General features: G+C 34.8%; 1 protein-coding gene across 7 annotated transcripts in view; it reads right to left on the bottom strand.

Annotated features, from left to right (window-relative positions):
• LOC149800272 (kelch-like protein 5) overlaps window positions 1–15728 on the bottom strand; it is a 295329-nt gene that overhangs the window by 153948 nt on the left and 125653 nt on the right. Inside the window, exon 1 of one of the 7 annotated variants that reach the window (XM_089959847.1) lies at window positions 5825–6342. The exons of 5 other annotated variants lie outside the window; for them this stretch is intronic. In XM_089959847.1, coding sequence (XP_089815973.1) covers window positions 5825–5865 — 41 coding nt within the window. In that variant the 5' untranslated portion in view covers window positions 5866–6342. Of the gene's footprint in view, window positions 1–5255; window positions 5776–5824; window positions 6343–15728 lie in introns of those variants that run through there. One more of the 7 variants, XM_089959850.1, reaches the window with a different exon arrangement.

Raw genomic sequence — 15728 nt, forward strand, 5'->3', positions numbered from 1 at the left:
AGTCCCTCACCATGTGGAACTGGTCTCAATGCAGACGGAATGTTTGGGTAGACTATTCTCGACTTCTTTCGCTTCGTTATTCCGCCGGAAAGAGGAGGAACCAAGCAGAAGTAACAGTCATTTAGGTGGTTGCTTGGCTCTCTCCACACCATTGGGACTGCAAACGGCATTGATGACCTTTTGCAATTCAACCACTGTGAAAGCTGTGTTGTACATGTAGCACAGCATATATGCGGAGCCCAAGGCTTGTCTTGGTCACCAACCTTGCATCCGAAGTAAAGATGATATGCCTTCTTCACTTGAGAATTGATACTTTTCTTCTGGTTGGCAAATGTCACTTCCCCACAAATATAGCAAAAATTGTCCGCGGTATTAACACACTTTCGAGGCATTACTGTTCTTTATTGTACGTAAATGGATAAAATAATAAGTTTTATGTAACAGTAGCTTGAACTGTCTCGCACAACGTCTAAAATATTTTAAATGCTGAACCTATCTGATTGGGCTTTATATAGTACACTGCTTACGTCAGCTTCAGCAGCCGCCTGGCATTAGTATAATAGGCCTACACATGTATAGTACACTGCTGACGTCAACTTACTTCAGCAGCCGCATGGCATTAGTATTGCATTGCATCAGAAAATGATGCAATCAACTGTGGATGATGTGAGCATGATGGTATTATGCAATGTTACATCATTATTCCGGATGTTGCTGCAGTCCTACTGGAGAAATTTACACAGTGAAACATAGAAAATGAGGTATATGAATATCTTCAAAACGAGAGCCAATACAAATTTTTCACGGTTATATTCGTGTTCGGCACACCAAAATACTACAGATTAGGGCCTTTTCAAGTCAGTAATGATTTCACTGTTGACCAGTGTTATCAAATATCATAATGGCAATGTTCTATTATATACAAATACTGTAATTATAAACAAGGACTGGTTATCAGTGCCAATACAAATTTAAGCAATATGTCATTATGGCCAAAAAAAAGAATGCGTTTCCTACTGCACTGTTTTTAAAATTATAGTAGGTAGGTAGGGTTTATTTTTTTTAAAATCCCCCACATACATACATATATATATATATATATATATATATATATATATATATATATATATATATATATATATATATATATAATGTACTAAGTACTTCAAGTACTGGGCTAAACCAGCTCAATTAGATGTACAAATAAATTTCTATATTAAAGCATGCTAGAGATATCTACCTACACATTAAGCTGTGCTACATACTGTCAAACTTTTACACATTATATTTAAAACACACACACACATACATACACACATAAAAAAGGATCCTGACAAATAACTCCAAACACTGTCTCCAATGGATAGATTAATTTAACAATATTAAAACCACTGTACACATCTAGTTCTACCGACCACCGCAATTTTATCTCCAAGGTTGTTGTTTTTCTACCCAAAGGGAGAGTCCCTGACTCTCATGAACGCACTTGGGACTCCATTTCTTCAAAAGTGCTATTCAAAATACATTAGGATTCTCATTTGAAATCTTCATGCTGAAATCCAACAAAACAATTTGATCCAAAGGCTTAGTTTCTATCTTGATGTAGGTGAAGCTGCATTGATAATGTTACCATAATACTGTAGATGCATGTATATTATTATAATATTGTACATGCATGCATACATGGACAGGCAATATTATAGTTTGTCAGTGACCAGATGCAGGAATATGTTGGGCCAATATAAATTTATATGCATCAAGATGTTAGCAAAACACAAACAAACTATTAATTATTTTCTTAAAGATTAACCCAACATTTAATAATCATTAACAAGAAATAAAGTGGGCCAGAAAATGCCAAATTGGATGACAGATCTAGCAACCAAATTCAAGAGCAATTGGCCAAAAATCAGGGTCAGTTAGTGCTTTGTCTAAATATATTTCCAATGTTGTTGATCCCATGTTATGAAAGTAACTGTGACCATGGGTATATCTTTTTTTATCTTCATCAATATCTTACTGCACAGCAGCAGCATTTGCCCAGTACTAACAGACCCCTATGCCAGGATTCTTTGTGTCAATTTTGGTCAAATTCAGCTGGTTTGTTTTTGTAGGTCTTGTCCTGTACATTTTTCAATATTATATTTTTTGTAGTTTGGCATCATTTGTACAAATAAGAAAATGCACTATTCCATGATGCTCTCCATAAAATTTTGTCAAATTTAATTAGTTTTTGCAGTTAGTGTAAAAAAAATTGGAATGGTCAGTGATGCTGATGACCACTCAATTAAAGATAATACATGTATTCTCTACATTAATGACACTGAACTGAAAAATGTTATGCATTATAAACTATTAAGTGTTTGAGCTGATAACAGTATGCTATGGTCAGAACATATCAGTAATGTTACCAAACAATGGCTAAGAATATATCTGGTTACCATACAAAAATTAAAGAATTTAAAACCTACAAACACAAGATGATTTAGAAAACTTATATTCCACCTCCTCTGGACTACTGCAACACGGTATAGGGCAGTACTTTTAAAAACAAATTTGTTAAAAGTGGAAAGACTTCAAAAACAAGCCATCAGAATCATCCATAACAACAGAGTTGATAGTGTCCATGATGGCTATGAAAACAGATGTTGAAGAAAAGCTAAATTTATGTCTAAAATTTCCAATCATTTGTTTATCTAAAGATGCATCATCAGTGCTTCCTTTCATTACATATGTTTGAAATGGATGCAATTCAAAAGGCCTATAACTGGTTGTGGCCACCTTTGTGGTATATTTTATATATGTATATATCATATAATGTGTGTGTGTGTGTGTGTGTGTGAAAAGTTCTCAGTCATGCATGTCAGTGTACACAATGCTCTGTGTGCTGAATCCATACTTGCTATTGTGTACACCAATCCATTATACCTTTTTTGTTTATTTCCCAGCTGTATTTTATATATTTGCCTGTACATGTGCAGATTATAAATCAAAGGCTTAAAGGGACATCAGTTTTTGTACTAACTGCATCATCCTCATAAAACAAAGGCTTTATTATTATTATATTATTATTATTGAATTAGTGCAGCTACAATTCTTGGAGGCAGATCCAATAACAGGCAAAACCAGCACCACCTCTACCAACACTGAGTGTTAAACAACTTGAACGTTTCCTTGAGTAAGTTTTCTCTACAGTTTAATAGTTAAAATTATGCCCCATAAACACTTAAAATGCAGGAGTTTCCTGGGTATCACACCACAAACATCATGCCTGCTTGTTTGTACACACCCAAACCAATGTTAAAAACAATATTTCTGGACCCGCCTGATTCCTCTATGTATGTGTGTGTGTGTGTGTCTGTATGTATATACTGGGTTTAATGGAACAACAGCACAAAAAAGACAAACACAAACTAAAAGGTTGTTGTTGTTGTTCTAGGGTTTAATGCCATTGTTCAGCACAAGATAGGCTATACATGGCAGCCAGTATTAATGGTGGAGGAAAAACCCTTTAAAACCCAGGGAAGAACCACCGACCCACAAGAAGCTACTGGCAGGCTTTTCCATGTACCCACTCTAGCCGAGCCTTGGACTCGAACCCACACATGCAGAGGTGAGATGGCAGTGATCTGAAATGGTGAGCGCTTTAGACCATTTGGGGCCCCAAACTAAAAGGTTGTTGTTGTTGTAGTTGTTGTAGGGTTTAACACCATTTTTCAGCATGCGATAGGCTATACATGGCGGTCAGTATTAATGGTGGAGGAAGAAACCGGGAAATCCCCGGAAAGAACCACCGACCCTCGAGAAGCTACTGGCAAGCTTTCTCACATATCCACATTGGCCGAATCCGAGACTCGAACCCACACAGACAGAGGTGAGATGGCAGTGATCCGTAACGGAGAGCGCTTTAGACCACTCGGCCACTCGGGGCCCCCCAAACTAAAAGGTACATTAAGTTCTAAAACTGTAATAAGAATTACTAAAGTTTATTAAGGACTGATAATGCTATTTATTTACTATCATTTCAGTATATGTTATCAATGATAATTATGAAACCAGTCTTTGTCAGTCATATCAAGTTGGAAATATTCAATATTCATTCTAGCACTATACAAATTTTTTAATTCACTAATTTTTCAGTGGATTTTCATTGTAATAGTTTACATACAAGAGTTGTCTCCATTACCTGGATCATGGCATCATAGCACATCCATCATTTTATGTTCATACTGAGACCACTCCGGCAGGCCTAGCAGTTAGAGAGTCCGCCTTGGATGAAAGAGGTCATGGGTTTGAACACTGGCCGAATCATATCAAAGATCAATATAAATGGTACTAATATCTGCCTCGCTAGGCACTCAGCATTAAGAGGTTAGTGTTAGGACGGGTTGGCCTGGTATCAGGATAATATGACTGGGTAGGACATCACATTACATGTCTGTGGCATGATGACCCAGTGCTAGACACAATATAAACTGCCACACTGCAGACATCATAGCGATGTGACGAAAAAATTGTTACAGCTGCGTATAAAATCCAAATCATGCATAAACACACACACTTGTGCTTACAGGGCCATGTGGGGCTTTTTCTTTTCTTTTTTTAGTATATTTTTTAATACTTTTATTTTTTAACTTGTATCTCTTATTTTAAATACATTTTACATCATTTTAATAGTATTGCCTTATATCTGGTAGTACTTCATGGTTACATTTTCTCTTTAGTAACTTCTTAATGCAATTCTTTATATTTTCATTTTTTTATAGACTTTAATCTGCACCATATATTCATTACTGTGCTGATGTGTCTTTCAACTCTTAATATATCTGAAAGAGATACCGAATATTTGGATCTCAATAAGAGATTTGCATTCTTCTTTCCATGTAGGTCAGTGTTATGCAATAAATAATTTAATGAAATCCATCTCATTTAATAATACAACATTGTCATATTCATCATATATCACTCCTGCAATACAGGCCGTCCTTATAAACTGCTACCATACATCCAACTTCGTCCTGCTTAATTCTCTGAGGGGAGATTTTCATGTGGCTTTTTTGTTTTATATCTTATCTACAACTCAAAACCAGAGCTTTGGATACACTTGACTGATGTTATTGGAAATGTAAGAGTAATCGCTGAACAAAAAACATTAAATTCCATACATCCTCACCCCCACCCACACCAAAACTGTGTCGATGTTAGCACTGCAGTTAACTTATTTTCAATCTACCCTTACATATACCGTAACTTACCTTTATATAAGGGTTTGATTTGGTGGGAACAAAAACTACTGACACTGTCAACTTAAAAAGTTTCCACACAAAACGAACTAGTCCTGCTTTGTTTTACTCCTGATCTCAGACTTGCGTATGTACATGTAAACCTGTCAAAGGTGAAGTTTTCAACAGGTATGGAACAGACCATTTACTTTTCAGTGGATGAGACGGTGTCTGGCATTTTGAATTGCTCCAAATCACATTATACAGACTACTGTTCTTCTGATTTTGAAGGAAAATACACTGAAATTGATTCAACATGTTCAATTAGTTGAAAACAAATTACCTAAGTTAAAAGAAATAAAAATACATGGCTGTAAAGAAAAATACCACCTCCAAATTAAATGGTTGGTCTCTAACTGGACCTGCTATAAACCACACAATACTTACCCAATGTTTCATAATTGTTACGAACAGTTGAACATATTAAAAGCATTGTTAATTAATTCATAAAAAGTGAATAAGTCTATTAATATCCCTTCTGATAATCCATTTTATGTTCAGGTGAATGAAATATAGCCAACTAAAATCGTACATGTATTTACCTTTGTTGTGGTGGGGTTGAAGGTTGGCATGTCTGAGCCATATCGACAGGTGACTGTTAAGCAGTTGAACTTCACTCCAATATTTAGTAATCCACAGTTAAAGTAAAGTTCAGTTCTATTTCAAATATGACCACTCCTACCTCATCTGATCTATATACATGTCACACTTGTTTAAAGTAGCAAATAATATCTAATCCACAGCAAACTGCCCCTCCTTACTGCTGTCCAAGACCACAGGGTAATGTCCTTTAACCATGCCCCCAAATCAATGTGATCCACATATAATCCCATTACCGCATCACAGGACCTAATGCTGTGACAATATTGCTCCTCGCAGGGGCAATGAATTATCAGCTGGCCTTTAACAAGTCCACTTATCCCAAGGACAACACATTTCCTCAATTAAAAAGGCTGTCAGAATGTACATGCTGTATTGTATCCCATCTCCCCTTGCCTAACAGACTCCAGACCTCAGTCCCATGAGAAAAAAAGGGAAGATTAATTAAACATGAACAGCAACAAAATGCTTGGGCTTTAATTTCATTCATGATGAAAGCAGTTGAAATTAGCCAATATTGTTAACATTATGACATATTGCAGTTACACAATACATTGTGCAAGTTTAACATCAAAACTGCTATGACAAGTCGATATGGATTGACACTGGGATTTACAAGTTTTCTGTTCTTATCTACAAGTAGGGTTGCCATACATTTTCCATCAACCCACCTCTGACACCCCACCCCCATGTCCTCAATTTCAATCTATAAATATCATTACAGATACTGATTCACACACTCTGTGGTGTGTCCCCTTTCATACTAGTTAAAATATGGTAACTCTTTGTAAAAGAAGCTTCCTTCAATTACACATTAGGAACAATGGTTTTACTTCATCAAATTAGTGTATAGTGATTACGATTAAGAGACCATGCTATTTGGTTTCTATTTTTATTTTTATGTGCAGTTCTCAAACAATGCAGATCAAATTCCAGAATTTTATAACTTCCTCCTGGAACAAAAGGTTTTGTTCTGGCCTGCAAGATAAAATATTAAGTCTTCATTGTTACAATTGTTTTACTGTTCTTTGCAGACCCAAGTTTCCTGCTTGCATTCTGTACCAATAACTCAATTGGAAAATCACTGAGCCATTTCTGTCACATGAAATTTTTGTTAGATGTAGCTGATTTAAACAATTTAAATTTAAATTTAAATTATCAGCAATTTATCTGCACTAGTTATCATAGAAAGTACATAAAACCTGACAATACACATACATTTGAGGGGTTTGCCTCCTGTGGATGAGTGCAGACAGAAAAGACAGATGATGTTCCAATTGTGACAGTCTCTTTCCACTGCCATATTATCCCACATGAACAAAAGTAGTTGTGAATATAGTTCTCAAGATAGCAAATTACACAAAGTTTCTTTCTTGACTTGACAGAAATGGTCATGGATCTTCCAACTGACTATTAAGTGTGTTGTACAATTAAGCATATTTTACAATTAAGTGTGTTGTACAGTTAAGTGTGTTGTTTAATTAAAACAATCATCTTAGTGTGGTAAAAATGCCAATGCTGACACTACTATCACTACAAGACAAACACAAAACCAAAAATAATCATCAATATAATTTTGTTGAAGTTAGATTGAAAAAAAAAACCTAATGTTTGAATCAAACAGAAATTCACAACTCTAGATTATGTGGAAGACCACATGTTTTTTTTCACCCAATTGTTTTCATCAATTGGGAATGTATCTGCATTTACCGTGGAACATGAAGTAATTACCAAGTTTGGTAAATGGAGCTAATAATAACTCAGATGTACCATCTACACTCGCTTATATGTTGAGTCAAACTGCAAAAATCAAAGATCCTGATCTGCCATAACATAATGTGTCTGCAGATCAGGGTCTATGTTCTTTGTTCTACTGGTTACTTCTAACAAACTGCACAGACCCAGGTTTGCTGACACATCATGCAACAGTAGATCTGGGTTTGTGCAGTTTGCAGAAGGACTTGTCTTATAATTGAGTATATGTGGCTGAAGTGAGTATATACTACATTCATGCAAAGAATAGCTGCAAACCTGTATCAATGAGTGTATTGGGGCCCCGAGGGGCCAAGTGGTCTAAAGCGCTCTCCATTAGGGATCACTGCCATCTCACCTCTGTCTGCGCCGGTTCAAGTCTCGGATTCAGCCAATGTGGGTATGTGAGAAAGCTTGCCAGTAGCTTCTCGTGGGTCGGTGGTTCTTTCCGGGGTTTTCCTGGGTTCTTCCTCCACCATTAATACTGGCCACCATGTATAGCCTAGCGTGTGCTGAAAAATGGTGTTAAACCCCACAACAACAACAACGAGTGTATTAAACTGTATTATTTTACAAGAAAGAAAAAAAGGACACAACTTTACTGATGTAATACTTTTCATGCCACCTGAAGGTGGCATATGAGAAAACAAAATTACATTTAAGGTATCACAGAGTATTCAAACTAAAGGTTATGGATAATCAGTGTGAAAATCAATCAATCAATGTCAAAGTTAGCGATAGTTTTGAGGAGTTTTTGTTACTATAGATAACTTATACAGATTGAAAGCAAAATACATTAGACAATACTACCACTCCAGTGGCCTAGTGGTGAGAGCATCTGCCTCGACTGCGGGAGGTCGTGGGTTAGATCCCCGGCCGAGTCATACCAAAGACTTACAAAAATGGTACTAACAGCTGCCTCGCTTGGCGCTCAACATTAAGAGGTTAGTGTTAGGACTGGTCAGCCTGGTGTCAGGATAATATGACTGGGTGGGACATCATGCTACATGTCTGTGGCATGATGCCCCTAAATAAAACACACACACACACATTAGACAATAAAAGAGTAGTAAATTTAATGAATAAACAGTTTTAAAACCAAAGAAATTCTATGTTAAAAAATGTCAGAAAGGAACTAAACAATGCAATTCCATTGTTAATGAAATGTTGAGAGACAGTACAAACAAGTAAAAATGTGTAGGGTTAAATTGGCTATACTATATTATGGAAGAATTGTAGTTCTAAATTTATTGGAATACATGTATCTTCTTGTATAAAAAATGCATTTCTGTTATTTCCATATTGTCCACACAAAAAAACAAATAAAAATGAAATGGAAAAACTTACGTGGCTGAACTGACATCACAATTGTAATTATGGAGAAGATTCAATTTCAGTGAGACAAAATACTCCATGAAAACTGCGCGAGTTCTTGAAAACTTGTGGAAGTTAATGAAAACCTATAGCTATCCCTGTAAACTCTTCAGAGCTGTACCAACTACAGAAACAATGACAGTTGTTTTCAGAAATGGAGAAAATAGCATATCTATCTGTAATAAATTCAAATACTTTGGGGTGTTTCTTTCCAAGAATTGCCACTTTTTGAACCTATGAAACAAACAGTAAACATGCCAAAAGAGTCATTCTTGACTGAAATAGTGATGCATTTTATTCAGTTTTAACATTTTATATTCCTTCTGGCAAAGTCGAGAAGCTCTGAGCAAAATTCAAGGCATTTTAAAAATATTTAGGGCATTTTAAAGAATAAAACCAACTACATATATTTGCAAACCATGCTTTTGCACACTGAAAATCAATTTGGGTTTTGGTATAGTTTCTATTCAAATTCCATAATAATTCCACTGAAAAGAGTGCATGAGTACCAAGGATAACGGCATCATCTGCATATAAAAGGACCAACATTTAAAGTATATAACAGTACTGTATCAGGACTAGTCAAGTATATAACAGTATTGTATCAGGACAAGTAAAGTATATAACAGTACTGTATCAGGACTAATAAAGTATATAACAGTATTGTATCAGGACTAGTAAAGTAATAACAGTATTGTATCAGGACTAGTAAAGTATATAACAGTACTGTATCAGGACTAGTAAAGTATATAACAGTATTGTATCAGGACTAGTAAAGTATATAACTGTACTGTATCAGGACTAGTAAAGTATATAACAGTATTGTATCAGGACAAGTAAAGTATATAACAGTACTGTATCAGGACTAGTAAAGTATATAACAGTACTGTATCAGGACTAGTAAAGTAATAACAGTATTGTATCAGGACTAGTAAAGTAATAACAGTATTGTATCAGGCCTAGTAAAGTATATAACAGTATTGTATCAGGACTAGTAAAGTATATAACAGTACTGTATCAGGACTAGTAAAGTATATAACAGTACTGTATCAGGACTAGTAAAGTAATAACAGTATTGTATCAGGACTAGTAAAGTAATAACAGTATTGTATCAGGACTAGTAAAGTATATAACAGTATTGTATCAGGACTAGTAAAGTATATAACAGTATTGTATCAGGACTAGTAAAGTATATAACAGTACTGTATCAGGACTAGTAAAGTATATAACAGTACTGTATCAGGACTAGTAAAGTAATAACAGTATTGTATCAGGACTAGTAAAGTAATAACAGTATTGTATCAGGACTAGTAAAGTATATAACAGTACTGTATCAGGACTAGTAAAGTATATAACAGTACTGTATCAGGACTAGTAAAGTAATAACAGTATTGTATCAGGACTAGTAAAGTATATAACAGTACTGTATCAGGACTAGTAAAGTATATAACAGTATTGTATCAGGACTAGTAAAGTATAAAACAGTACTGTATCAGGACTAGTAAAGTAATAACAGTATTGTATCAGGACTAGTAAAGTATATAACAGTACTGTATCAGGACTAGTAAAGTATATAACAGTACTGTATCAGGACTAGTAAAGTAATAACAGTATTGTATCAGGACTAGTAAAGTATATAACAGTATTGTATCAGGACTAGTAAAGTAATAACAGTATTGTATCAGGACTAGTAAAGTATATAACAGTACTGTATCAGGACTAGTAAAGTATATAACAGTACTGTATCAGGACTAGTAAAGTAATAACAGTACTGTATCAGGACTAGTAAAGTATATAACAGTATTGTATCAGGACTAGTAAAGTAATAACAGTATTGTATCAGGACTAGTAAAGTATATAACAGTACTGTATCAGGACTAGTAAAGTATATAACAGTATTGTATCAGGACTAGTAACGTATAGAACAGTACTGTATCAGGACTAGTAAAGTATATAACAGTATTGTATCAGGACTAGTAACGTATATAACAGTACTGTATCAGGACTAGTAAAGTATATAACAGCATTGTATCAGGACTAGTAAAGTAATAACAGTATTGTATCAGAACTAGTCAAGTATATAACAGTATTGTATCAGGACTAGTAACATATAGAACAGTACTGTATCAGGACTAGTAAAGTATATAACAGTACTGTATCAGGACTAGTAAAGTATATAATATTAATGTATCAGGACTAGTCAAGTATATAACAGTATTGTATCAGGACTAGTAAAGTACATAACAATATTGTATCAGGACTAGTCAAGTATATAACAGTACTGTATCAGGACTAGTAAAGTATATAACAGTACTGTATCAGGACTAGTAAAGTCTATAAGAGTACTTTATCAAGACTAGTACAATCAATGTTTATTTCAGCACACTGATACTGCTGCAAAAACCTTTCAAGGTCATGTGTGCTTTATTTTTGTTCATGATTGAGGGTTGTGGATAGAGTTTTTGCATAAATGACCTTTTTTCATGACTGTAAGTTGTAAACAAGATGTTTAATAGAATTTGAGTTCAAAACTCAACCATTAGTTAGTGGAATTTTCCATTAGAAAGATTAGATTTCCAGAACATTTTATTGTGTTGTAAGTCAAATGGTTGTGTATAATATATAGGGAATTTGGTAAACAAATAGTTTATTCCTGTTTTATATCAGTCTGTGGAAATCCATCATCTGAGTTGGCAGTTGTGTTCAGATACAATTCAAGAAGAATTATTTATTTAAATCATTTACTGGAATTACTCAAGTGCTCAGTGACTCTGATTTCTTCAGATTTTGAGAACTCATTCAATTCAAAGACATCTGGACTGCATCATTAGTATGTCTTGAAATTTCAAGAGTATTAATATATTAGGACAATCAAGAAAATTAGAATTTGTTTGGAACTAGGACATTTAGTTTATTTGGAATTTAATACACAATGCTGTAAGTGTGTCTTGAATTTTTTACTTTGTAGTATAAGGAAATAAATTGTTTCTTGAATTTTACTAAACTTGGTTTCACTTTCAATTTTAAGACCTAGAGTCATAACAATTGAGAAACAATGAGAATGGAATGGTTTTAATTTTAAAAAATTGTACTGAATAACAAAGAAGTGCACTAAATCTTTTTGGCATTTCTACTCTCAATACAGTTATATATCCATTCCTGCAATGTAAATCTGCGAGTGAATGTAAGTCATAAAACAACAAGCATTTGTTCAAATTCTGTTGGAATGAGTCCTTCCTGATCTTAAAAGTAACAGTGTTTTGGGCAAAACAAATTAGTAAAAGAAAAGTAGAAAACGGGTCCCTTAATTAGAGCAATGAAAAAAAGGCTTTTTTTGAGAAACATCAGATATCAAGCCAGATCATTTAAATGAAGGATGAGGTGGGGAGCAATCTTATCAAAAACAACTATATCAACCATATAATGTTAGAGTTAATAATAATAATAATAAAAATAATAATAATAATAATAATAATAATAATAATAAATAATAATAGGTAAGAAAGTGGATTTTACCTGTCCTGTAAAATCACCTCACAAAGTTTCTTTGAGATCTTTTGTTCAATACAAGATGGGAGAAAACCATGATCTGCTAAATAACCCGTATATTAAAGTTAAATTTCCTAGTAAATATATTAGTTCATAATTGCAAGAAAGGAAGAGCTAAGAATCAGAATAGGAGTACATCTACGTGTACTTATAGTGTATATATACTGTACATGTACTTGTATTGTATATGTGTAAACTATTTTCAGACCATTTTTCACCTTTTGTGTGAGAGGTTCTAATCTCACCAGTGACCTGTCTGAAAAAAAGACAGAAACCACCATACAGTCTTAGATGTATGGTCATAATGACATGTGCTAAGGGGGGAGTCATGAGAGAAAAACCTCTCTTCTGGCTACAAGAATACAGTATTGACCCATGGACAAAGGGAGAGAACCCCTACAGAAAATACAAACTCTGTCCACAAGAGGCTAATGTAAACAGCATGAAGAAGGTTTATCTCCATAGGGGGAATGCTTGTTCAGTGGGGCTGACATGGTCCAGCAGGTGCCACTCAATCGTCATCCAACAAGTGCTATGAACCAGATGAGGCAGTGAAATCATGAAAATCCAGTGCACTGATGCAGTGATACTTCAAAAGTAGACCAGATGCACCAAATTGATGTTTAAAAGCATGATATACCAGATGCACCAATTGATGTTTAAAAGCATGACATCTGTTTTGAATAAAGATTTTGCTGAATGGTGCATTGCATAACTAAGAACTGCTGGCTCTAGATTTTCATTTTATAATTGCAATGCTGGCTAATTGTTAACTAAAAATTGTATAAACTGTGTAAATGCATGCATACACTGGGCTTGTCATCTGGTTATCTGTGCCTAACAGACAGACAGATGTAATAGTTATGATTTGTGTAAATGCATACATACACTAGGCTTGTCACTGGGCTTGTCTCTTGGTAATCTGTGCCTAACAGACAGCCAACCATGACAGTTATGAAGTGTGATTAAAGGGTTGGGGGCAAAGTCGTACATTGTCGGATTATCTATAAGGCACATATCGCCTTACATATAAAAGAAAACAAATCTTGGCTCACAGAAAATCCCAGCCCCACCACTACCACCACCAATCCCCTACCCCCCAAAAGTACATGCTCAGTTTCAAAATCTTAAAATGACTTCTATCTCTCTGTAACTTTCTTTTGAAGATACATACACCCCACCCAAATAACACATACATTTAGTGGCATGGATGTAATATTTAGCAAGAGTCCCTCAAAGAAACTGACATTCTACTGACTGATAATAATTTCCAGGATTTCAAGGTAAGGTCATTTCTTCCTGTCAAATGCTGAACGGTTGAAACCATCTCTGATAATTCTTCAGCAATAACACTGCAATTAGCTGCTGTGGACATACTGGAATTCAGACTGGCACCATTTTCATTTAGGACTAAGCAGACACAATGAGAAGTCTTTTGTTGAAAATCCCATCCATTTAATGAATTACAATGACAACATGATTTTCAAGACTGTCATCATGACAGCCACATTGGGTGTATGATTCGCATGATTTTCATTTAGGGGCAAATGGGTATCACAAGAATTCTGTTAAAACCTGATTGGGAAGAATAGAGAGAGGAACATTTTCAAAATTGCCTGGAGGCCATAATAAGGGTCAGTTTGCATCATTTTCATTCATGACTAATTAAACACCATATGAACTCTTCCACTGAAAACCCATGTTAAAATGACTTTCCATTTAAAAAGAATAGCAATAACAAGATTTTCAAGATGGCCACCATGGTGGCCATACTGGATATCAGACTGGCACATTATTTAAAACCAACAAAAACATGATAACAAGTCTTATGGTGAAAACACTATGTTCATATGACATCACATATTGATTATTAAAATAAATTCAAGATCACAGCCATTGTGGCCATATTAGATATCAGACTGGGATCATTTCAATTTATTACCAACTAGAAATCTTTCAGTGAAATCACAATGTCAATATAACCAGACATATTGAAGAAATAACAAGAACAAAAATTTTCAAGTCTGCCCTTGTGGTGGCCAAATTGGTACTATTTTCACTTTGGACCAACAAGCCACCAAAAAAAGTCTTTAAGTAAAAAAAATGCTGATGCAACCATCCATTTATATGGAATAGTGTTAACAAGATTTGCAAATGGCTACCATGGTGGCCATATTGGATGTGGAAACAGCACTTTCTTCATTTATGACAAACTAGACATTACAAGTCTTCTGGTGAAAATCCCATCTCAATATGACCTTCCATTCCAAAGAAGTAGCAATAAGATTTTCAAGATGGTTGCTATGGTGGCCTTAATGAACACCAGATTTTCATTTTGGACCCACTAGACATCAAAAGAAGTCTTCTTGCCAAAGCTCAGTGTTGATTAAGATCCACTCAAGAACTGCAGCATTAACAAGATTTTCAAGATGGCCACATTGGATGTCTGAATGAGATAATTTTTGAGCCAACCAGACCACGGAATAACCTCTCCTGTGTTTTACATGCTGAATTCTGATTTGGTATTGAATAGATAAGAGTTTAATTGCTTTATTTGTACTATACTTACTCTGGCACCTTTTTTTCTTACCAAGGTTTAACTACAGGCACAATCAGGTGTTGTGTTTTTCATGCTCTACTGACCAGCATTTCAGTTATAGGTTCCAAAGCTTTGCCAACTGAGCCAGCATTTCAGTTATAGGATTATGGTTCCAAAGCCAGCATGGCTCACACCTAACATCTGAGATCATTTATTTTTTTAGAAGCATGTTTAACAACCTTGTACATCTTTTTTTAAATGATTTTAATTACCATATACACACTTGCATATCCAAATGTAAACCGAATCTAACTTTAAACAACATAGACACTGATCTACCAATGCATAATGAATCTGGTAGATCTGGGTCCATGCAGTTCATAAGAATTAATTTGTCAAATAAACGATATAGACCCTGCTCTACCTGCACACTATGCAATGGTAAATCAGGGTCTGTGTTGTTTTACAGTTGAATCTGACTTGCAAGCATGTATATATGGTACTGCATTGTCTCATGTATAAAGTGCACCTTACTGTAACATCATAAACCCAGATATAATTATTAGCATATGTGATGTGATGTGATGTGATGTGATTTTGATTTTTAATGTAGCTTTAACAATTTTTCAGTC

Source organism: Sinohyriopsis cumingii, chromosome 5 (assembly GCF_028554795.1).
Source record: "Sinohyriopsis cumingii isolate HCF-2022 chromosome 5, ASM2855479v2, whole genome shotgun sequence".
Classification (NCBI taxonomy): domain Eukaryota; kingdom Metazoa; phylum Mollusca; class Bivalvia; order Unionida; family Unionidae; genus Sinohyriopsis; species Sinohyriopsis cumingii.